The 26,784-nt window shown below is 35.3% G+C and overlaps 1 protein-coding gene across 5 annotated transcripts in view; it reads right to left on the bottom strand.

Annotated features, from left to right (window-relative positions):
• RTTN (rotatin) overlaps nucleotides 1-26,784 on the bottom strand; it is a 217,094-nt gene that overhangs the window by 107,626 nt on the left and 82,684 nt on the right. For all 5 annotated transcript variants that reach the window (XM_032152076.2, XM_058438269.1, XM_058438270.1 and 2 more), the window contains 5 exons: nucleotides 23,674-23,862; nucleotides 22,825-23,064; nucleotides 16,826-16,970; nucleotides 9,086-9,240; nucleotides 4,152-4,371 (listed from right to left, as the gene is read on the bottom strand). In XM_032152076.2, coding sequence (XP_032007967.1) covers nucleotides 4,152-4,371; nucleotides 9,086-9,240; nucleotides 16,826-16,970; nucleotides 22,825-23,064; nucleotides 23,674-23,862 — 949 coding nt within the window. The remainder of the gene's footprint in view (nucleotides 1-4,151; nucleotides 4,372-9,085; nucleotides 9,241-16,825; nucleotides 16,971-22,824; nucleotides 23,065-23,673; nucleotides 23,863-26,784) is intronic.

Genomic DNA, 26,784 nt, shown 5'->3' with positions numbered 1-26,784 from the left:
GACCTGATTCTTCCATCACCTCTGTAAACTTCCAAATGGGAAATATGTGATAGAAAAAAATCAATGACTCGAACTAGAAATACCATTTGACCCAGCCATCCCATTACTGGGTATATACCCAAAGGACTATAAATCATGCTGCTATAAAGACACATGCACACGTATGTTTATTGCAGCACTATTCACAATAGCAAAGAGTTGGAACCAACCCAAATGTCCAACAACGATAGACTGGATTGAGAAAATGTGGCATGTATACACCATGGAATACTATGCAGCCATAAAAAATGATGAGTTCGTGTCCTTTGTAGGGACATGGATGAAACTGGAAAACATCATTCTCAGTAAACTATCGCAAGGACAAAAAACGAAACACCGCATGTTCTCACTCATAGGTGGGAATTGAACAATGAGAACTCATGGACACAGGAAGGGGAACATCACAAGGGACAGCCTTAGAGTACACCTAATGTAAAGACAATTCATGGGTACAGAATCAACATGCACATGGATACATATGTAACAACCTGACATCCTAAATTATAATAAAAAAAAAACTATACACAATATATATGTATTATGTAGCACATATATTAATTAACTGATTCACTAACCACTATGTAAAAACCATGGTGCTAGGTCAATGAAGTAGCCATGGGATAGTAGAAATAGCCCAAAGATGATACTTACAAGCTCACAGTCTACTAGAGCAATGCAGAAAACAAAATAAAGGTCCAGGTACAGTGGCTCATGCCTGTAATAGTGGCACTTTGGTAGGCCACAGTGGGAAGATCATTTGCGCCCAAGAATTCAAGACAAACCTGGGCAACACAGTGAGACCCATCTCTACAAAGAAAATTTAAAAACCAGCCAGGTGTAGTGGTGCACACCTGTGGCCCCAGCTACTTGGGAGGCTGAGGTGGGAAGATCACTTGGGCCCAGGAGGTTGAGGCTGTAGTGAGCTGTGATTGAGCCACTGCATTCCTGCCTGAGCAACAGGTAAGACTCTGTCTCAAAGAAATAAAGTAAAATAAATAAAAATATAATGTATTAATAGCCACATATATAAATTGTTACAGGTATATAACCTACAGGAAAGGCCAAACAATATTAGGTAAGTATCCAACTTTTGAAGAATAAGAAAAGGTTTACTAAATGAAGGTAAATAAGTAAGTTAGATCTTAAATTTTTTGTAGATATTGCCATCCCTAAACGAGAGGAAACTATGTGAAAGAAGCAGTCTTTTTAAAGTGCATTTTTATTTTGGAAAAACAGCCAGATATAACTGAAAATTCAGAGATGTGGGAAAAAACTACAATGGGGGCAAATCTCTAAATGCAAAATTATTGAGTCTTATGCTCTTGAAAAAAAAAAGTTTGGATTGAAAAATTTACGCTTCTGAAAAATAATCTGGCAGTAGGTATAGATTATATGATGACAAGAAGGCATCCACAGCATGAAAACCAAATAGGAGGTTATAGATACAATTTTATCAGAAAATTCCATGTTTAGAATGTCTATTGCTATCGCTATCAATTTACTTATCTTTCAAAATCTAACTCTACAGTGCTTCCTACAAGAGTCATTCTCGAGGTCTGAACACAGTTAACAATCAAAACAAGGTTGACAGATTTGTCCAGAAAGAAAACAATGAGTAATTTTTGGATTCAGACAGTTTATTACCTACATAAACAGCAAAAGCAAGAATAGTCAAAGGTGCCAGCTACTAGTATCCCTTGCACAGGATGACATTGAAATAAAGGGGCCAGATGACTATAACAAAGATGTAGGACGCTCTGTTGCTGAGAAGCCCATGCCATGTTGCAGTAAAGCAGTTTTATAAGCTGTAGCTATGCCCCAAGGAGAGCAAGGCAGAAAGCCCAGTGCTCATCGGAACCTAGGAACCAATAAGAAACGGGCTCCTAACTGACTTCCTAACAGACAGTGAAGTAAATGAGCTGCTCACAAGCCTTTCATATTCTCATGTTCCAGAAGGATCACAGGAAATTCTGCCAAGATTTAGATTGGCTGTAGTTAAGCCTTGTCTATGAAGCCCAAGGGCAGATATGCAAAATTGTCAGGCCACTGTGATGAGGCTGTTCCCATAGAACTATGTACAACCATATCATTGTCATATTTATTATACCACAATAGAAATATTTTGACCTAAATGATGATAAAAACATGGCATAAGGCCACGCTTAGAGGATTAGAGCTAAAAATGCACATTTGAGAAAGACTTTAAAAAAAATCAATGATGTAAGCCTCTACCTTAAAATGTCAGAAAAAGAGCTGTAAACTAAACTAAAAGTAGAAGGAGATAATAAGTATTGGCAGAAATAAAACAGGAGAAAAACGTTAAAGAGAGGCTCAACAAAGCCAAAGGTTCATTCTATTAGGAAGGTAAATCAAGAAAAATTGAGAAAGGAATAATCAATGTCTGGAATGAAAGGGGGCTTCACTACAGATTCAGCAGACATTAAAAGTGTAAGATGATTTGATGAATACCTTCATAGTAATAAATTTTAAAAATTAGATTAAAAGTTTTTAAGTTCTACAAAAACTTAATAAGGCTGACACGCATAAAAAGAAACTCTGAATGATTTTAGATCTATTTAAAAAGTCACTTCAGGCCAGGCGCAGTGGCTCACACCTGTTATCCCAACACTTTGGGAGGCCAAGGCGGGTGGATCACCTGAGGTCAGGAGGTCGACACCAGCCTGGCCAACCTGGTGAAACCCCATCTCTACTAAAAATACAAAAATTAGCTGTGCATGGTAACGGGTGCTTGTAATCCCAGCTACTTGGGAGGCTGAGGCAGCAGAATCACTTGAACCCGGGAGGCAGAGGTTGCAGTGAGCCGAGATCACGCCACTGCACTCCAGCCTGGGCAACAGAGCAAGACTCTGTGTCGTAAAAAAAAAAAAAAAAAAAAAAAGTCATTTCATTTCATAATTTACAATCTTCCCAAAAGGAAAACTGCAAACCAAGATTGTTTCACGATCAAATTCTACCTAACATTAGAGAACAAAATTACACTAATGCAAATCAGCTATTCCAAAAAAGAAAGTTATATAAAGGAATATAAGATTTAAAACGGTTGAAAAGGTCACGTTCTTAGAATCTCCCTGCTGCATTAATTCGTCATTCTCCCACTTTAGTCATAAGAATGGAATGATTTTGATTATTAAAAACCTGACAAATTCTTTAAGAGAAAAAAGATGCAAAATTCAAAAAACTTTTTTACATGAGGAAATAGGTAGAATAATTCTAAAAACTTCAGAATTCTAAAAAAATTGAGAAACGAAATCCACTAATATATAAAAAGAGTAATACATCACAACCTAACTGAAATGTTTTCAGAAATGCAAGGTTGTTTAACATTTTAAAATCAATCAATAATGGAATATAAGAGAAAAATCATGTGATTATCTTAAAAGATACAGAAAAAAGCAATATACAATTATGAATTAAAACACAAAGCTCCTAGCAAAACAGGACAAAAGAAAACTTCCTTAATTTGATTTTTCTTAATTGACAAAAAAATATAAACAGCATACTGAAGGGTGAAAAATTAAAGGCTTCTGTTTTGATATCAGAAATAAGAATTGCTGGATACATGGTCAATGTATAAAAATTGGCTATATTTATATATTTCAATAACAGAAGATAAAATTTCAAAAAAGATGCTCATTTTCACCAAAAGATAAGAATGTTCATAGCAGTAGCATCTAAAACTGCACAAACTGGAAGAAAAAGAAAAAACAAATATCCTTTAACATTGTACAGACTGAGTATGCTGTATACAAAATGCTTGGGACCAGAAGTGTGAATTTTGGAGTTCTTTGAATTTTGAAGTATCTGTATCATATACTTACTGGTTGAGCATTCCTAATCCAAAAATCCAAAATCTGAAATGCTCTAGTGAACACTTTCTTTGAGCATCAAAAGTTTCCATTTATTTTTTTGAAAATGAGAGTATTTATAAAAGTGACCTTCCTTACTTAACTATTAATAAAAATCACTAAAACGTTTCACTATTATGACTTATATAAATAATGCATAATATTCTATATTGAATAGAGTAACATATAATGCATTTGTGGCCTGGCATAAAGTAAAAGCAATTGATAAATAGTATTTTTACTTACCTCAAGGAGACCTGACAAGTACTTCACACAGATATCTAGAGGCTTTGTGAGAGGAGAGTGTGAGCTCCATCCTGGAAACGCAGTGAGGTTAGCCATCCCTCGTAAGGTCCGCTCAAGGGAAGGCAGCCCATAGAAATGAGGCGCATCCGTCACTTTCAGACACTGAAGCAGTTTCAGAGCCAGCTGCGTTTGAAAAACGTAAAGAAGTTCCGAGCATTTCCTATGTATGCAAAAGAGGGAAAATCAACCACCAAGGAAGTATAATGCGCTTAATGGGCTATCTTACTGGCTATAAAAGGTTACTTAAACCCATAGTAATAGAAAAAAATGAACTAGACAAAATGGCAGAAAATATTCTCTATCAAAACGAGACTTTTCAAGGAAAGCATAAAATACCAACTAGAGAATGTCATACAAAATACAAGTAACAATTACACTGGGCCGGGGCAGTGGCTCACCCCTATAATCCTAGTGCCTTGGGAGCCTGAGGTGGGAGGATTGCTTGCGGCCAGCTTGGGCAACACAACACAGTGAGACCTCATTTCTACAAAAATAAAATAAAATAAAAATAAATTAGCCAGGTGCGGTGGTACACGCCTATAGTCCCAGCTACTCAGGAAGCTGAGGCAGGAGGATCTCTTAAGCCCAGGAGCTTGAGGTTACAGTGAACTAAGAATGTGTCACTGCACTCCAGCCTGGGAGACATAGTGAGAACCCCATCTCTTTTTTTTTTTTTTTTAAAAAAAAAGGTTGGGGGATTGCTGGCAAAATGGTCAAATAGGAACAACTCTGGTCTGCAGCTCCTGGCGAGATTGACGCAGAAGGCAGGTGATTTCTGCATTTCCAACTGAGGTACCCAGTTCATCTCATTGGGACTGGGTGGAAAGTGGGTGCAGTGCACGGAGGGCAAGCTGAAGCAGGGTGGAGCGTCGCCTCACCTGGGAAGCACAAGGGGTTGGGGAATTTTCTCCACCACCCAAGGGAAGCCATGACAGACTGAGCCTGAGGAACTCCTGCACGGATACTGTGCTTGTCCCACGGTTTTCCCAATCTACAAACCAGGAGATTCCCTCAGTTGCCTACCCTACCAGAGTCCTGGGTTTCAAGCACAAAACTGGGCAGCCATTTGGGCAGACACCAAACGAGCTGCAAGAGTTCTTTTTTTCCATACCCCAGTGGCACCTGGAACAGCAGCGAGACAGAAGTGTTCACTCTGCTGGAAAGGGGTGCTGAAGCCAGGGAGCCAAGTGGTCTGGCTCAGCAGGTCCCACTCCCACTAAGCCCAGCAAACTAAGATTCACTGGCTTGAAATTCTCGTTGCCAGCACAGCAGCAGTCTGAGATCGACCTGGGATGCTAGAGCTTGGTGGGGGGAGGGGCATCCACCATTGCTGACGCTTGAGTAGGCAGTTTTACACTCACAGTGTAAACTAAGCCACTGGGAAGTTCAAACTGGGCAGAGCCCACTGCAGCTCAACAAGGCTGCTGTGGCCAGATTGCCAGATTTCCCTTGTCTGGGCAGGGCATCTCCGAAAAAATGGCAGCAGCCCCAGATAGGGACTTATAGATAAAACCCCCATCTCCCTGGGACAGAGCACCTGGGGAAAGGGGAGGCTGTGGGCGCAACTTCATCAGATTTAAACGTCCCTGCCTGATGGCTCTGAAGAGAGCAGCGGACCTCCCAGCACACTGATCAAGCTCTGTCAAGGGTCAGACTGCCTCCTCAAGTGGGTCCCTGACCCCCATGTATCCTGACTGGGAGACACCTCCCAGTAGGGGACAACAGACACCTGATACAGGAGAGCTCTGGCTGTCATCTGGCAGGTGACCCTCTGGAATGAAGCTTCCAGAGGAAAGATCAGGCAGCAATATTTGCTGTTCTGCTGTCTCAGCTGGCGATCCCTAGGCAAACAGGGTCGAGAGTGGACCTCTAGCAAACTCCAGCAGACTGGCAGCAGAGGGGCCTGTCAGAAGGAAAACTAACAAACAGAAAGGAATGCATGTCCACTCCAAGACCCCATCTAAAGGTCACCAAGAAAGGATATCAGTGATTGAAGATCAAATTAATGAAATAAAACGTGAAGACAAGATTAGAGAAAAAAGAATAAAAAGGAACAAACAAAGCATCCAAGAAATATAGGACTATGTGAAAAGACCAAATCTACGTTTGATTGGTGTACCTTTGAAAGTGACAAGGAGAATGGAACCAAGTTGGAAAACACTCTTCAGGATATTATCCAGGAGAACTTCCCCAACCTAGCAAGACAGGCCAATACTCCAATTCAGGAAATACAGAGAACGCCACAAAGATACTCCTCAAGAAGAGCAACCCCAAGACACATAATCATCAGATTTACCAAAAATTAAATGAAGGAAAAAATGTTAAGGGCAGCCAGAGAGAAAGGTCAGGTTACCCACAAAGGGAAGCCCTTCAGACTAACAGCAGATACTCTCAGCAGAAACCTACAAGCCAGAAGAGAGTGGGGGCCAATATTCAACATTCTTACAGAAAAGAATTTTCAACCCAGAATTTCATATCCAGCCAAACTAAGCTTCATAAGCAAAGGAGAAATAAAATCCTTTACAGACAAGCAAAAGCTGAGAGATTTTGTCACCACCAGGCCTGCCTTACAAGAGCTCTTGAAGGAAGCACTAAATATGGAAAGGAAAAACCAGTACCAGCCACTGCAAAAGCATACAAATTGTAAAGAACATCGATGCTGTGAAGAAATTGCATCTACTAATGGGCAAAACAACCAGCCAGCATCATAATGACAGTATCAAATTCACACATAACAATATTAACCTTAAATGTAAACGGGCTAAATGCCCCAATTAAAAGACACAGACTGGCAAATTGGATAAAGAGTCAAGACCCATCCGTGTGCTGTGTTCAGGAGACCCATCTCACATGCAAAGACATACATAGGCTCAAAATAAAGGGATGGAGGATGATTTACCAAGCAAATGGAAAGCAAAAAAAAAAAAGCAAGAGTTACCATCCTAATCTCTGATACAAAAGACTTAAAACCAACAAAGATCAAAAGAGAAAAAGAAGGGCATTACATAATGATAAAGGGATCAATACAGCAAGAAGAGCTAACTATCCTAAATATATATGCACCCAATACAGGAGCACCCAGATTCATAAAGCAAGTTTTTAGAGACCTACAAAGAGACTTAGACTCCCACACAATAACAGTGGGAGATTTTAACACCCCACTGCCAATATTAGACAGATCAACAAGACAGAAAATTAACAAGGATATTCAAGACCTGAACTCAGCTCCTGACCAAGCGGACCTAATAGGCATCTACAGAACTCTCCACCCCAAATCAACAGAATATACATTCTTCTCAGCACCTCATCGCACTTATTCTAAAATTGACCACATAATTGGAAGTAAAACACTCCTTAGCAAATGCAAAAGAACACAAATCATAACAAACAGTCTTTCAAACCACAGTGCAATCAAACTAGAACTCAGGATTAAGAAATTCACTCCAAACCGCACAACTACATGGAAACTGAACAACCTGCTCCTAAATGACTACTGAGTAAATAACGAAATGAAGGCAGAAATAAAGATGTTCTTTGAAATCAATGAGAACAAAGACACAATGTACTAGAATCTCAGGGACACATTTAAAGCAAAAAACAAAACAAAACAAAAAAAGAAAATGTCAGGCCAATATCCCTGATGCACATTGATGCTAAATCCTCAAAAGATGTTGAATAGGCATTTCTCCAAAGAAGATACACAAATAGCCACCATAAGAACACGAGAAGATGCTCAAAATTATTTTTCATAGGAGAAATGCAAATAAAAACCAAAATGATACCAGTCTACACCCATTAGGATGGCTATAATATCAAGTGTTGGTGAGGATATGAAGAAAATGAAACACTCATACATTGCTGATGGGAATGTAAAATGGTATAGCTGCTGTGGAAAACAGCTTGGCATTTCCTTGAAAAGTTAAACATAGAGTTACCATTACAGTTACCATATGAACCAGCAATTCCACTCCTAATTATATACTCAAGAGAACTAAAACACATGTCCACACAAAAATTTGTATATGAGTGTTTACAGCAACACTATTCATAATAGCCAAAAGGTAGAAACAGCTCAAAGGTCCACCAATGAATGAATGGATAAACAAAACATGGCATATCTATAAATAGAATATTATTCAGTCACAGAAAGAAGTAGTGATATTTGCTACAGCATGCAAGGACCTCAGAAACATGATGCTAAGTGAAGAAGCAAAAGGTCACATCATTGTTTGATTTCATTTATGTGATATATCCAGAATAGGCAAATCCACAGACATAGAAGACTAGTGGCTGCCAGGGCCTAGAGGAATGTGTGAATAGGGAGGGACTTTTTCATGGATACAAGGCTTCTTTTAGGGGTGATGATAAAGTTCTGGAATTAGGTAGTGGTGACAGTTGCAAGCATTGTGGATATACTAAAACCATTCAAATGCACATTTTAAAATGGTTAAAATAGTGACTTTCATCTTAATTTTTTTATTTTTAAAAAACAGAATTCATAACTAGAGATATGTATTTGAAAGTCATCAGTGTAAAGATAATCATAAAGTCATAGGCATAGGTATGACTGCTCAAGTAGATTTGTAGATAATTAAGAGAGAACCAGGAATTAAACCCTAGAGAACAAAACAGTGTGTGTGTGCATATGTGAGTGATGTGTGCACGTGTGTAGTGAAAGAGACCAAGCACTTACAATCAGGCGGTAACAGATTAAACTGAAACAAAAACAAACAGAACACTATAACTGATTATTACTTACGTATTTGAAAGAAGTATTTCTTAATTTGAAAGAAGTACAAAGTAAAACTTTGAAAATCAAAGAAAACTTAGGTTCTATATAAATGCACCTAAACCTGCAATGTTACAAATGGTACCTGTCAGTAACTTCCATGAAATTGAGCAGCAAGGTATCAAAAAGAGCAATCAGTTCTTTCTGAAGTTGTTGCCTGACAGCAGTCCGGATATCATCTGTTTCTTCTCGTGCCTGTGACTCTGTCAGAACCAAGAGGTCTAACAGTGGGTTTGCACTCTAAAAAATGAAATTTGTAAAAAATATATTTACTAATTGAACTACATATTGTTTCCTATAAAGGGTTTTGTTGCTAACCACGTTCTAGTAAGAGTTTTATTACCTAACTAGTAGGTGTGGGCCTTTACTGCATTAGTAGAGATGTTCTAAATTCAAAAGATGTTTAATATGTTCTCAACAAAAGAAAAACATATTTATCATATAAAATAGAAAAAAAGGACGAGAAAAACAAAACCACACATAATCATGCCACACAGAAATTGCCACTATTATATATTGGTATATAACTCTCCTTTTTGTTTCTGAGAATATAAATAGAATTAAAACTGTACATTTTTCACAAACCTATAGCAAGTGAAAGAAATCACTACTGCAACCATTTTTTCCTACTTCCTGTTATTAACAATATTTCTGCAAAAACATTAGTTTAATATCTGATTATTTTTCAACAATAAGGATTTACCGTACTAACTCCTGGATAATCAATGAGGCATAATATCACTAAGCTGCAACACACAGTGTACTCAAGTTGGATTTTATCTTATGTATGAATTCTGCAATAAAATTATTAAATCAAAATATTATAGTAGTTTTAATTTTTTGATATATATTGCCAAATTGTCCCTGTAAAAAATGTACCAATACATACAATTACACAGGATGTGAAAAGACCGGCAGCACTCAAGCCAATGCTATGTGGATTATTACTGCAATAATCTTTGCCAACTTGATAGGCTAGTAAACAAATATTAGTGCTTTCTAAAATTTTTCCACGTGCACACGTATGTTTATTGCGGCACTATTCACAATAGCAAAGACTTGGAACCAACCCAAATGTCCAACAACGATAGACTGGATTAAGAAAATATGGCACATATACACCATGGAATACTATGCAGCCATAAAAAATGATGACTTCATGTCCTTTGTAGGGACATGGGGGAAACTGGAAATCATCACTCTCAGTAAACTATCACAAGGACAAAAAACCAAACACCACATGTTCTCACTCACAGGTGGGAATTGAACAATGAAAACACATGGACACAGGAAGGGGAACATCACACTCCGGGGACTGTTGTGGGGTGGGGGAAGGGATAGCATTAGGAAATATACCTAATGCTAAATGACGAGTTAATGGGTGCAGCACACCAACATGGCACATGTATACATATGTAACAAACCTGCACATTGTGCACATGTACTCTAAAACTTAAAGTATAATAATAATAAAAGAAAAGAAAAGAAAAATCATTGAGGAACCTATTAAAATGCAGAGCAGATTTGAAATGTTCTCAATACAAAGAAATGACAAATGTTCAAAGTGATGGATATCCTAAGTACCCTGATTTGATTATTATACATTGTATGCATGAATCAAAATCTCACATGTACAAATATTATGTATTAGTAAAAATGTAGACTCCCAAAAAAATAAATAAAATTTTTCCTCTTTTCCCAACTAAAAAAAAATAAAGGAATATAAAAGGGTTATTTCTAATAATATTGACAAAAGAAAATGTTACATTAATCAGAAGCATTAATAGATATATGGGATATTTATTAATCATCTATGATGTCTCAGGCACTGTGCTAAAAAAAAAGATAGTAAGATTTCATTTGACTTTTTGAATAAACTAGAAGACTTGCATTTTCATTCCTGTTTTACAGATGGGAACACAGATTTATAAAGAGGTTAAATAACTGTCTAAGTCTTAGACAGACAAGGGCAGAGCAAGAAGCATCTTACTCCAAAGCTAGTATTCCATCCTCAGCACAGCGTCACAGCACTAGTGCATGTAACAAAATACAAGAAGAGATACAATCAAAATGTAACTATTGTTCTTATAAAATCCTTCACCCAAAGAGCTCAAATCAAAATTAATTGCATTCTCTTTAGGGAAAAGAAATGAAAATATGTAAAGAAACCTCTAAATTGTTTATAGTATATAGAGATATATACAATTATAAATAATATAACTGAGAGCTTTCAGAAACTATTTAGTAGGGACATCTTGCTCTTATTTTACAGTGTTTTAACATCTAAATAGTTTTTTTCCCAACTTTTTCTTTTATCTTAAGCAATATATATCTTGGATAAATTAAAATCGCATAAGACGTAACTGCAACTTTTATGTTCCATACATGAAGAATTGAGATAAACATTTAGTAAATCATAAAAATAAATATACTTTCTATAGTGCTCTAAGCCCTAAATATCCAAAAGTTGACTCACACTCACATGCCTTCTGACTCCCAAAACTACTGACAAAATGAACAAACTGTTTATACCAAGATGCAAACTCCATCTTGTAAAACAATTTCATTATCGGGAATTATTAATTCTGATATGCTGATAAAAATTAAGTAGAAGCTACTCTTAATACATGAATATACTGATACAGTATGTGTATACCTAAAAATTAAGATTCTCCCAAAGAATCTCATCCTATTAATAACTTGTTTCCACTTGAAGATTACTGAGGGTTTTTTCTCTTTTTATCTTTGATTTACATGTTAACACTGAAATTCAGTGAACCTCAGCAATACCAGTTGTAAAATATAGGGTGAATTACCGTTTCTCAAGTACAATAGAGTAGAATAAGATGTCTCTACTGATGCCTACAGATGTCAAGTGCTTAATCATATCTGAAGGTTTTGTCTTTAGATATTAGGATTCAATCCCAATTTTAAATCAACTACATGGGCCATTATGCTGTCACTGTTGACCTCTAAAAGGCAACAATTTCTATAACGATGGCTCATTTTCTTTACACACACAGTTACCACTCATCATATCCAATTTTACATCCATTAGCAAGCTATGCCAAAAGTATGTGCAAGACCCTCAACAAAGTCTGAGTGCACATGAGCCTGCCACGGGAAAGTCAGCCAAGGAAAAGATATATGCCGTGTAATTCTGTTGAGCTTCACCACAAGAAGAAAAAAACTAACAGCCCCACATTTATGAATTTCCATCAAAAAAATGCATTCCGAAAAGAAAGGTATTCAAATTCAGCACTTCTAGGTTATTATAAATAAAATATCATATTAAAAACAGATTAGAGGTGTAATAAACTCCTAAATTGCCTAAGAATTACAATATGTTTGTAATAAACGAATGTCTTGATGAAACACATAGAAGAAATTTTCACAAGGGAAAGTTCCTAAATCTTCTCTCAGGAAGTTAGCTGATTTTTCTTTTAACTTCCTCTTAGTATTCTTCTGACTAATCAGGCATTCATATCTGCCTAATTTTGTTTTTGCAACCACAGCTTTTGCATATCTTTTCACGTATGTCCATACATTCAAAGCAAGTTACTTGGAAATGTTATTTTACTGAACTTCTTAAATCATTTCTCACTTATTTTACTCACTTCAAAGGATAAACTTTAAAAGGTATTTGATTTTCTATTTCCAGGTTCCCTTTATCCTAAACATTGGTAGTTGTATAACACATACTAATTTATCTTGTAGCATAATATTTAGGGAGTAAACCCACCTGATAGTGAATATTTAAGTTCACTTTTGTGCACTCTTAAAAGTATTATTATTTATAACACTTGCAGTGATAATATATGAGATAAAGTAGAAGCTTTCCGAAGAAAGGTTTAATACCATACAAAGCCAAATAAGTAAACGTAACTGTACCAAAAATTCTTTTCAAAAACTGCATTAAAATTATAGTACAATCATCTAGAGTCTTGTAGGAATTTCATTTTAATTTCATAACTATGAATAAATTATAAAATGTACATCAACTTATGACATACTACAAAATTAACAGTAATTTAAAGGTATGGTGTTACAAGTCTAAACAAATACAACAAGACTGAAATCATATCTAATATCGTTTCTAACCATAATGATAAAAAACTAGAAGTCAACAAAAGAAGGAATTCTGGAATATTCACATATACATAGAAATCAAGCAACATGCTCCTGAACAATCAATGGGTCAAAGAAAAAGCTAAAAAGGAAATTTTAAAATGTCATGAGACAAACAAAAATGGACACAAAACCAACCAAAACTTATGGGATGCAGCAAAAGCAGATCTAAGAAGGACATACATAACAATAAACATCTATGTCAAAAAGAAAGAAAGATATCAAGTAAGCAACCTCAAGGAACTAGAAAAAGAGAATAAATGAAGCCAAAACTTAGTAAAAAGTAAGAAAACAATGAAGATCAGGGCAGATACAAATGAAATAGAAACTGGAAAAACAATAGAAAAGATCAACAGAATCAAGTATTGAGATTTTGAAAAGATGAACAAAATTGACAAACCTTTAGCTAGACTAATAAAAAAAGAAGACAAAATTAGAAGCAAAAGGGAAGACATTACAACCAATACCACAGAAACACAAGGAATCATAAGAGACTATTATGAACAATTTCATGTCAACAAATTGGAAAACCAAATGGAAAAAATCCTAGACACATAGAGCTACCAAGATTGAATCATGAAGAAACAGAAAATCTGAACAGACCAGTAACAAGGAGATTAAATCAGTAATACAAAGTCTTTCACCAAAGAAAAGCCCAAGACCTGATTGATGGCTTCACTGCTGAATTCCACCAAACATTTAAAGAAGAATTAATACTAATCTCTGTACTCTTCTAAAAACAACTGAAGGAGGAATACTTCCAAACTCATTTTATGATGGCAGCATTATACTGATACCAAAGCCAGACAAGAGAACTACAAGAAAAGAAAATCACGGGCTAATATCCCCGATAAACACAGATATAAAAATCCTTTACCAAATACTGGCAAACTGAAACCAAGAGCACAATAAAAAGATCATTCACTATAATCAAGTGGAATTTATTCCAGGGATGCAAGGATGGTTCAACATACATAAATGTGTAAATGTGATACACTAAATTAATAGAATTAACAAAAACCACACGATTATACCAACAGATGCAGAAAACGCATTTGACAAAATTCAACATCCATTCATAATAAAAACTCTCAATAAATTAAGTAGAAAAGGAATCCCAACACAATAAAGGCCATATATGAAAAACCCACAGCTAACATCATACTCAATGGTGAAAAGTTTAAAGCTTTTTCTCTAAGATCAGGAACAAGACAAGGATGTCTACTCTCGCCATGTCTATTCAAGATAGTACTGGAAATCCTAGCCAGAGCAATTAGTCTATAGAAAGAAATAAAACGCATCCACATTAGAAAAAAGGCAAGTTAAGTTGTCCCTCTATGCTGATGATATAATCTTAAATCTAGAAAAACCTAGACTCCACCAAAAAACTTTGATCTTAGGTGAATTCAATAAAGTTGCAGGATACAAAATCAACATATAAAAAATCAGTAGCATTTCTATACACTAACCGCTCCCCCCCAAAAAAACTCATTTAAAATAGCTACCAAAAAAAATTAAGATACTTAGGAATAAATTTAATTAAAAGGTGAAAGATCTCTACACTAATGTCCAAGTTGCAGGTACCAGAATGAAATCATGCTCCAAGGAAACGGGAGGGGAGGGGAGAGGAAAAGGGAAGGAAAAAGTGAAGGAGAACGGGAAGGGAGAAGGGAAGGGAGGAAAAGAAAGAGGACAGGAAAGAAGAAATGAAAGGAGACTAACAACCCAATTGTGGCAGAGAACCAGCAAGGACATCAAGATACAATTCACAAAAAGACCGAATATGAAAAAATCTCCATCTAATTCAAAATAAGTTATCTATTTATAAAACCACAAAAACCTCAGCACACACACACCTCTACAATTTGACTCGGCAATTACAACTCTAGAAATTCAGACTATAAATGTACTTGCATATGTAAGCAACCTTGAACGTAATACACGGTTTCCATTTTTGTTAAATCTTAACAAGTTATAAAATTAAGGTTTTGTGTGCTTCTTGTAATTAACTACATAGCTTATTGCTGAGTTAAATGTTTATTGAGAGCTCACTCTGTGCAAGGCACTATAGTAAATGCTGGGTATGCAATCATGAACAAAACAGTCCCTACTTTCACCAATCTACAATAAAGGCAAAGATAATTACTACGGTTTGAACGGTCCCTCCAAAATTCATGTTGAAATTTTATCCCCAAAGTAACAGTATTGAGAGGTGGGCCTTTGGAGGTGACTGGATCATGAAGGCCCTACCCTCATGAATAAACTAATCCATTCATGGAGAGTGGATTAATGGGTTATCATGGAAGGGGAACTGGTGGCTTTGTAAGAAGAGAAAAACCTGAGATAGCACATTAGCATGCTCAGCCCCCTCAGGACTCTTCAGAGAGTCCCCACTAGCAAGAAGGCTCTCACCAGATGTGCCCTCTTAAACCTGGACTTCCTAGACTCCACAACCATAAGAAATAAATTTTTTTATAAATTACCCGGTTTCTGATATTATGTTAGAAACAGCAGAAAACAGCCTAAGACAATAATAAACATCTAAATAAGTTTTATACACATACAAACATTCATATCAGTAAGCATTTCTAACAACACAGGAATTCATATTTTTACATAAAATTATCTCTAAGTTTCACAAATGTATTAATACATAATGAAACATATTTGCCTTATAAGATCCACTATCTCCTATGTCAGTTTAGGCCCTCTTTTCTAGTTTTGTTTTGTTTTCTTTTCTTATTTGTGTAAAGCTTTATCTTAGCTAAGCTGAGTAAATTCATATGGTATTTGCAAATAAATACATAAAGAGACAGACAGACCAACAACAGGGACCTGGCTTCTTGGGTTCTTTGCACATTTCTTAGAATAAGAAATCTGAATAGCCAAAATTTTTAGAATAGCTATTTAGAAAAATTTTAGAGCTGGGCGCGGTGGCTCACGCCTGTAATCCCAGCACTTTGAGAGGCTGAGGTGGGAGGATCACCTGAGGTCCAGAGTTCAAGATGAGCCTGGCCAACATGGTGAAACGCTGTCTCTACTAAAAATACAAAAATTAGCTGGGCGTGGTGGCAGGCGCCTGTAATCCCAGCTACTCGGGAGGCTGAGGCAGGAGCATCATTTGAACCCAGGAGGCAGAGGTTGCAGTGAGCCGAGATCGTGCTATTGCATTCCAGCCTGAGTGACAGGGCGAGGCGCTGTCTCAAAAAAAAAAAAAAAAAATTTAGAATTTTTAGAAGAGCTAAAAATCTGAGAGTAGTGGGGGCTAGAAGGGTAAATACTCCAGTAACCGTTATTTAAGGCCTGAGCACACTTTACTCATTCTTTATAACTTCACCATCACTATACCCTCTCCTGCCTCCATCTGGCTTTGTTAGCTAACTCTCAACATGCCTATCTGGACATCCACCCTGTCCCCTGCCACCTGAACTGAAATCCCCACTTAAAAATACAGTTGCAGCGGAAAGTTCACATGCAGAACAGGTTTTATTAAACACAAGACTGTAGGTCCCATTCACTGTACAGAATTTTAATAAACACATTCACAATCCTATCAGGAAAGCCATGTTGTTATGAGCCATTCATTACTGAAGACTACTTTACCAAGCATAGACAATATAAAATTATCCTTTTCCATAATATAATGTTAATAAGTTACTTCCCAAACTTAAAATCCAAATTCCTTAACACCACTTACATGTCTAAGAAGTAATTCGAGAATCCAGTTTAGAAGTTCTAGTGAAGAATTTTTTCTTTGTTCTCTTATTAATTTATTTAAAAAATGTACGATATCTATTAACAGTTTCTCATCTTCAGTGCAAGCAGGAAGCACTTGTAAAAACCTATAATGAAAAGACAATAATTATGGTTTCTGGCGCTTTAAAATACACAATACCACTGTTCATCATAGATACGTGGACTTAACAGGTGTCTTGTGAGGATGCTATTTTATGAGACACTGTTCTAAATGCTTTGAAAAATGCAAAGTTGAAACAAACTGGGTATCTGCCTTCAAGAACATGAGCTTATAGTGGAAAAACCATGTGGACAAGTAACTAAAATAACTAGAAGTGACAAATATCATAGGAGAAAAATAACAAATTCAGAAAAAGTACCAAAAAAATACCAAGGGGAAAAACACTGATTCTAACTGTCCCATGAAACTTGCTTTTTCATACTGGGAATGCCATGTTTCACTGATAGGAAGAATTATTACTTCACACCTAATTCTGACCAACTTGAAAAAATAAGGTCATAAAGTGAGGGGAAAAAAAAGTCCTGCAAGGACGCTACCAGAGTTTGTAACAGGCAAGGAAAACACTGAAGGTAGTCTTAGGATGAAATTTGTTTGTATGTTCACAGCAAAAGGATATGAGCCAATTTTCTGAGATTTCTTTAAAAAAAAAAAACTGGTTTAAGAGAACTAAAAGATTAGTAGACAATAAAACATTTGTTTAAAAGGGAGAAGTAGTTTGGAAAATCGTTTTTTTAAAAAGCAATAAGGAAGAGATATGATGAGATTCAATTTTATCTGTAATGTTTTATTTTTTATAAATCTAAAGCAATTGCATCAAAATGTTAGTAAGAGTGGCAATAATACGAATCTTAATATTCAGCATTTATTGAGCACCAACCTTGTGCCCGCCTATGTTCTAAGAGAAGGGTTTTTGTCAAACTTCATAACAACAGCATGAAGTAGGTACCTCTATCTCAAAGACAAGAAGACTCAACCAAAAACATGATTAAGTCGTTTTTCCAGTCACACGGCTAGCAAGTTTTAAAACATGAATACTAAACTAAGCAGTCCAACACCAGGGATATATAATGCTGTATTTCTTAGTAATGTGGTGTTTGTCTCATTATTATTTTTCCTTACTTAAAATTCCCACATCCCCAAAATGACATTCAGCTGAGTAGGATGGCAGGTGTTGGATTATGAAAATTGAGATTAGAAAAATACTCTGAAAGGATGGAATGAAAGGATGATTCTAACAACCATAGATCTTTGGGGAGATTTATGATTTAACAATCATAAAGATTATAAGAAGTCTTCCATGATATCCAGTGTAACATTAAAATATCAGCTCTGTAACCCCATTTTATATCCACCCTCTTATCCCTTAAGTCTAAGTGTACTATCCTCTTTTCAATTCCTCTTGAAGACACAAGACACTCTTTCCTAACTCAGGGCTTTATCCCTTTGCCTGGCATTTTTTTTAAAAAAAAACATTTAATTTGTATAATATTTGTTGAATATGGCATTTTAGTCTAGAGGAGAAATAATATATTCTAAAAGTGGTTGTGAGTCAACTGATCATCCATTTATGGATTCAAAGTATCAAATTTCTGTCACATAACATGCACCAAACTATATTCCATTTATTTCTGTTTTATTTTTAACTGACAAATAATAATTGTATATATCTTTAGGGTACAATGTGGTGTTCTAACACATGTATACATTGTGGAATGATCCAATCAGGCTAATTAACATACCGATCACCTCAAATATTTATTTCTCTGTGGTGAGAACATTTAACATCCATTGTTTTAGCTATTTTGAAACATACATTATTATTAACTATAGTCACTATGCTGTAATAGATCACCGGAACTCATTCCTCTTGTCTAACTGGAATTTTGTAACCTTTCAGCAATGTCTCCCTTTTCTCTACCCACATCCCCCTGCCACTTGCCTCTGGTAACAATTCTACTCTCTACTTTGAATTCGACTTTTTTAGATTCCATATATAAGACAGATCATGTGGCATTTGTTTCTCAGTGTGCCTGGCATCTTTTCGGCTTCCAATCCCATAGACTTTTAACATCCTTCTACCTGTTATGCCTTGGCTTGAGCTTCATTCTCTGAACCACTTTTTCTCTACTGAAGAGGGATAGGGTGCTCCTCTAATACAGTTTCATAAAAGCCTGCTTGGAAGCATTTCTACTTTTGATTATACTTTTCGCTGTCTTAATTCCAAGTTCCATGAGAGCAGGACCCTATCAATTTTATTCACTGCTATATTTCCTACAAGAGTGACACCAAGTAGGTGATCAATAAATGTTTGTTGAATGATGGAAAAGGAATAGGAAGAGAAAGGCAGTAGCCCCTTTCTTCCTATTCACCCCACGCCACAGCACCACACCCGTATAAGGCATCATGTCCAGATCTCAGGGAGAGTCCTAAGAAACACAGCACCCTTGTAAAATAGCATGAACAAATGAGAAGTCTGGACGCTGTGGCTTTTAAAGTCTATCTAAAAAAAAACAAATCATTTAAAGCAGGGTAGGAGGAATAGAGAAGAAATTATAGTTAAGTTTAAATGAAGAGTTGTCACATGTGAAGACAGTATTTATTCTGTGAGTTTAAGGACAGAATAATAGGTAGAAATGACCAGGTACAGTTCAAAAGAACAAAAAACTTACTAATAATCACAGCTCAAAAACAGAATGAATATCCTTCAAAGGAGGTGTTCATGCTGAGGCTGCATGGCCAACTGTGTACTATGACTTATGCCACATATGAGGGATATAAAAAGGAATGTAATAAACCCAAGGCACATGAGAAGACAAATATTTAAACAAGTGTAGAGGTAATGCAGGAAAGCCACATGACAATCATGGTAACTACAATTCCACATACATTACAGAAGAAGACGACCTTGGAGCTCAAGGAGGAGTAGATATTCACGAGGCAGCCAGGGAGTTAACTATGTAAAAGAAAGGAGGTATAAAACAGAAGTGTATGCCCTAAAATATCAAGCAGTTTCATAAAACCCCAATATTTGTACTTCATGGAAACACAGTATATGTTAGAGAGAGAGAGGCAGAAACTGCAGCTGAAAAGGTAAGCAAGAGCCAGATCAAAAAGAACTTTCTACAGCATGCTAAGGGGTTGGAATTCTATTAATATCCAGCACACCATGGAAGAGAACCCACAGGTGACATGTATTTCAGAAGGATCATTCAGGAAGCAACACAAATGAGTGGCATAAGGTTAAAAGCAGAAAAACCAATTTGCTAGTCAGTCTACAATCTGGTGAAAAATGGAGAAAAACAGTAGCCAACAGGACTTTCAGTAGGAAAGGAGTAGAGAGGCATTAAACATGCAAACTCAACAGAAACTAGTTGAAAGAAGACTCTAGATACCTCTACCAACTTGTAATCCTACTGAACCATGACTATCATCTGTTTTCTTAAAATAAGTTTCCAAAATGATATTAGATTGTAATAGCATGCTTGTGTGTTAGCATACACATATAAAAACATACACATAAATTAATGTTGGACTGTTAAAATAATTAGCTTGGAAAGTTATGTTTAGAAGCCATAGTACCGTTAAGTAAAAAGATTTTAGAAACCATTTTTTGTTGTCAAACTGAAATATACTTTTGTTAATAGTGATAAATAGTCATGGTTTAGGGTGGTGTTCATTCCAGTATATATGTAAAAATCATGTTTACCCTTCTCTAGATAGTTGAGTTTGCTAATATCATTTTTTGGTAAAAAATTAAATGTAACTTCAAAATATAATAAGACTTCCTTACATCTGTTGTTTAAATGACCTGAGAGGACAATTTCAAAATATCTGAGCAAAGCCAGAATTATTCTAACATATACACTCACTCCTAAAAGGACACCTTTTGAGGAACATTCATTTGGATATATCATATATTTGAAAACTTGGCCTCAAAGTATATTTACTGACATGGAAAATGTCTAAAAAATAACATTATTTTTTAAATACAATAAAAAACTATTCACACAGGTATGAACATGCTTCTCTATATTTTGTTTTGTCTAGAATGATATAATTTGAAATAGCTGTATTTTAAAAATATTAAACTAAGCTTATAAAAATGTTCTCAATATCTCAATACTTTATACAGCCATAATTTATGGGAATTTTCTATCTCCAAGCACCCTTTAAGCTGTTGGTTCATCTTAGATAATCAGTCAAAAAGATAATGTTCCTTTCTATCATTAAACTGAGTGAAAGCAAAACTAAAGTTTCCCAAAGCCTCATTAGTACATGCATTTCTGGAAGTAAAGTTTTTAAAAAGTTTTCATGAAAAAAGGTGGATTCTGTGATATATATTTTTGATACATTCCTTAGTGAAACATAGTACAGCAAAAATACATCAATATTTATAAATTAGGCAGTAGTGTCTGTGTTGCCATGATTGAGCACAGGCCTGAAAACCAAATACAAGATGAATATTATATATACATGCGTGTATATATATTAAACATATACACAGTCTATACTCTCCACTTACACTAGTCCTGAGGAAACTAACCATAAAAATGTGATGCTCACATACAGTTACTGCTACTGGGCAATTAGAAATACTCTAAAGGCTTCCACTGACCCACAGTTTGAGAGTCTTTCCTGTAATGCGGTATTGCATACTATTTCTATGGTTTTAATTCACAAGAGAAAGAAAACTTAGTGCAGTGAATTCAATCAGCTTTTATGTTAAAATTTCTTTTGACAAATAGGGACATATTACATTTATTTAAAGTGAAGGATTTATGCATTCTTCAACTGGCAAGACTGTTTAAATGCGGGAGTGTGCTGATAAATATGTAACTGAGAGTGCTGACTTACTGTGTTTGTCAATTTCCATGGGGTAAATATCCCACTCTAGACAATTTGGAGCTACCATGTAACATGAAGTTGTGAAGAGGCACAGTGGCACTCCATTGTAGTTATTTCCATAAAATACATACCCCTGTAGTGCATCTGTATGCATAACCTCAAGAACAAAGATAACAGTAAAATGTTGCCACATAATTAGAAAATGATGTTTGCATATTCATTACCTTTTGTCTTCATATAATTTATTTAATTGTAAGTTTATATGATTAAGAATGGCTGTGTTTAACAATCAACTTACAAAAATCCTGAAAATTCAACCATCAGCTCTCTCACAAGGCTGTATTAGTGGGCACCAGCACACCACTGGAAAACCTAATCAGATAAACTAATTTTTAAAGCTAAACTAATAAAAGAATTCATATTTTGGAAACTCATTTAACCTAACAGCTTAAAAACTGCACATTTTATGTTAAATAATAAAGTTATAAATTTTATACTAAAGTCACATGAAGAATAAAATGAAAATCTGCTTGCAGTGGTTGCTTATCAGTCTTGTTGCAAATGCAACTATCTGCTACAAGTTAAGCATGTTAAATTGACAAGCTAGAGCCTTCTCAACTAAGTGCTATAAAGGACCTCCACATGGCAATCAACTTCATGAAATTGAGAGTAAAAAGAAAAATGATATAATTTACTTAAGAATAAAACAAAAGCAAAACAAAACAAAACAGCCTGTGGCAGGTGTACCACACCTATTAATCAATTCACTGATGTCTCAACTCATTTATAACATGGATAGAAATAAACATTGAATTTGTTTCATCCATGCCTTGTCCTAATTATTTACTTTTGTGCGGTAAAATTTTCTAAGGATAATACATTGTTATAAGTTTATTAATAATCCCTTCAACAATGCAATAACTAAATTAAAAATCTCTCTTTGGCTATTATTACAGATGAAAAAAATCCTGGAGTTTTTCTTTCTATGATAGCAGCAGTAAGGGCATAGACTCTTATCTTCAAAGGTTAGGAGATGAACACAAATACAATACAATCCAGGTCTTTGAAACTGGCAGCCTTGACCTTACACTGACCTGTTTAGTGCGGTATGCCAAGCCAAGGACTTCAAGGTAACCCCACATGGACCAGAGCAACCCTTTAAAGACAATCTGTCATTCAGAAGATAAAAGCTCATCCTAGTGACAGCAGCCCTAACTTCCCTGTGGGCTGCTGCCTGAACAATGGAATGGAGGCAGTCCTGCAACCCACTAGCCATGTGTGTTATCTTCAGCGTGAGGATGTCCTCTGTGGATAACTTCAATGCATCTAAAATTCTAGACAAAAAGAAGAAAAAAGAAGGAGGGACATAAAGCTATTTAAATAAAAGCTCACACTTATTTCTATTATAAACTCTCCCAAAAGTTGTTTTATCTTCATTTTCTTTTAACAAAAGGTTGACTTACAGCCGAAAGAAAAACTGATACATATCTGTCAATATTAGGATTTTACATCGGCATCCCAAACGTTTATACTGACTTTTCCTCCTTATAAAAATTTTTATTCACATAAGACAGATTAGAATATTAAGATACTCAAAAGTAATCACCATCACACTAATGATAACACTCATGCATATACTTACTGAAATTTTATTCTAATCCAGAACCCTTTTCCTAGTGATTCATATCTATGAACAAATCAGACTTAACCTCTAAAACAGTACAGAGTAAAATGCTTTTTCATTTAAAATTTTCCCATGATAGATTGTTAAAAGTAACAAACACATGTAATCTTTAAAAGAAAGTAAAAATTATAACTGTTAAAAAGCAGAATCAGATGATATCAAGGGAAAAAGCTACTGGACCTAAGGAAAAAGTAAAACCTAACTAATTAATTACAATTAATTAATTGCAAATGCTTTTTCAACTAATATAAGAGCTTACTCTTGCATTTTAGTTTCAGAGTTCATTTGCTTCAACAGATTATCACTCCCACGATACCATGACAGGTTCCAAGCTATTCTCAGCATATCTGACACCGGCTTCAAGGCCAAATAATCAGCAGATAAGGGCAAAACTATGGAGTAAGGACTCACAGCATGGTGTCCAATTACACGAACAGGTAGATGATACCTAAAGAAAATGCGTACAAATAATTACAAACTCAAATTTTCAAATGCTACTCAAAAAGATGAGCCACAAATGAGAGCTAGTTCAATGCCTCCCAACCCACAATGCTGCAAAGGTTTCTCTTAGTCCCTATTTTAAACAATTATCATAATTTATACAGTATTTCAATTATTCTTTTCATCTCCCCTGAACTCCCCAGAACACTTAAATCCTTTCTTGAGGACTTACCACATTCTATGCTATATTAGAGTTGTTGTGGAGATAACTAATGCTCCTTGAAGTCAGGGCCCATGATATAGTGAACCAAACATAAAAGGAGTTCAGTTAAAACACTGATACTTACTTTATGCCAAACACTGCTTATTTTGTGTCATTCATTCACAGTTACATGGTATGGCATTATGATACCTATTTTACAAATGATCAAAATGAGGCTTAAAGCTGATAAATGAATTGCCTATGATCATAGAGGTCACTAAATGACTGAATTCCAGCTTATTATTTTCACTTGAGAACATGGTTTCATCATCAATAAATTCAACAAGAACCAAGAAATATGTGTAGAAATAAAAACAGATTCAATAGCAATATCTTTTAAACCAAAGTTAATTTTGTTCTATCATAAAGACACAGGCATGTGTATTTTGTTTCAAGTTTTTCCTTTAACATTGTGAAATAATCTAACAAGCACTAAATTTGCATCCTAGAAGGAACAAAAAGAAATTTTAAAACTCCTAAAATGTATATAGAACAAAACATGATCCTAAATAGCCAAAACAATCCTGAGCAAAAAGAACAAAGAGGGAGGCATCACACTGCCTAACTCTGAATTATGCTACAAAGCTATAAACCAAAACAGCATGATACTAGCATAAAAACAGACACATAGACCAATAAAACAGAATAAAGAATGCAGAAATAAATCCACACATTTGGTCAACTTTCAACAAAAGCACCAAGAACATACACTGGGGAAAGAACAGTCTCTTCAATGAATGGTGTTCAGAAAACTGGATATCCATCTGCAGAAAAATGAAACTAGATCTCTATCTCTCACCACATACGAAAATCAAATCAAAATGAATTAAAGACTTAAATGTAAGACCTGAAACTATGAAACTACTAGAAGAAAACATTAGAGAAATGCTTCAGGACATTAGCCTAGGCAAAGATTTATTAAGTAAGACCTCAAAAACACAGGCAAGCAAAGCAAAAATAAGTAAATTGGATCATATCAAGCTAAAAAGCCTCTGCATAGCAAAGGAAACAGTCAACAAAGTAAAGAGACCACCTATGGAATGAGAGAAAATACTTGCAAACTATTCAACTGGCAAGAGATTAACCACCAAAATATATAAGGAACTCAAACAACTTAACAGCAAAATAATAATAATAATCCAGTTAAAAGCTGGGCAAAAGATCTGAATAGAAACTTCTTAAAAGACATACAAATGACCAACAGGTATATGAAAAAATTCTCAACATTACCAATTATCAGAGAAATGCAAATCAAAACCACAATGAGATATCTCACCCCAGTTAAAAAGGCTTTTATCAACAAGACAAAAAAAAAAAATAACAGATGCTAGCAAGGATGTGGAGGAAGGAGAATGCTCATACACTGTTAGTGGGAATGTAAATTAGTAGAGCCATTATTGGAAACAGTATGGAGTTCCTCAAAAAACTAAAAACAGAACCTACATATGATCCAGCAATCCCACTGCTAGGTATATATCCAAAAGAAAGGAAATTGGTATGTCAAAGAGATATATGCACTCCCATGTTTATTGCAGCACTATTCACAATAACCAAGATATGGAATCTACCTAAGTGTCCATCAATAGATGAATGGATTTTTTAAAATGTGGTATAAATACACAATGGAGTATCATTCAGACGTAAAAAGAACGAAATCCTGTCACTTGAAACAACATGGATGGAACTGGAAGTCATTATGTTAACTGAAATAATCCAGGCACAGAAAAACATCACATGTTCTCCTTTACATGTGGGAGCTAAAGAAAAAAAAAAAAAGATCTCATGGAAATAAAGAGTAGAATGATAATTACCACAGGCTGTAAAGGATGGTGGGGAAGGGGGGGAATTAAGAAGGGATGGCTAATGGGTACATAAAAATTTAGATAGAAGGAATAAGATCTAGTGTTCAGTAGCACAATAGGGTAACAATAGTTAACAGTAATTTGTTGCGTATTTCAAAATAACTAGAACAGCAGATCTGAAATGTTCCTAACACAGAGAATCAATAAATGTTAGAGGTAATGGACATCCTAATTACTCTGATTTGATCAGTATACATTGTATGCTTTTATCAAAATATCACATGTACTCCATAAATATGTACTATTATATACCCATAAAAATAAAATAAACTCCCCTAAATAAATAAGCAAGCAAGCAAAGTGCTGTGGGATATAGCTGAAGGAACTCCTAAGGGAATGGGGAACACAGTTCCTTCAAAGAAGCAACAATAAAACTGACAGCCAACGTTCCTACAAAAAATGGACTCCAACTGCCAACCTAGAATTCTATACCTAGTGATAACATTTTTTAAAACAGAAAGAATTTTTAGATTTAAAAAAAAAAACCTGACAGAAATCATTGCTAATGTAAGTGCACTACATTAAATAATAAAAAAATCTTCAAAAAAAAAAATTCTCAGATGGAGGCAGAAAAAAACAAAAAGGCAATAAAAAGTAACAGAAACGACCAAGGCATACAAATCTAAATGAGTATTTACTGCATAAAATAATTATACTAACATCTTATAGAATTTAAAATATGTGTAGAATTTAATATCTGACAATAAAAGAAAAAAAAAGAAGAGCAAATAAATGGAGTTAATGTGTTCTAAGGTCCTTGCATTGTCTGGGATGTGGTAAAAATACTAGTTCACAGTCAAGGAAG

This window comes from Hylobates moloch, unplaced genomic scaffold (assembly GCF_009828535.3).
Source record: "Hylobates moloch isolate HMO894 unplaced genomic scaffold, HMol_V3 SCAFFOLD_5, whole genome shotgun sequence".
NCBI classification, from domain to species: Eukaryota; Metazoa; Chordata; class Mammalia; order Primates; family Hylobatidae; genus Hylobates; species Hylobates moloch.
The sequence above is the reverse complement of the archived record's forward strand: the minus strand, read 5'-3'. Positions and strand labels throughout refer to the sequence as shown.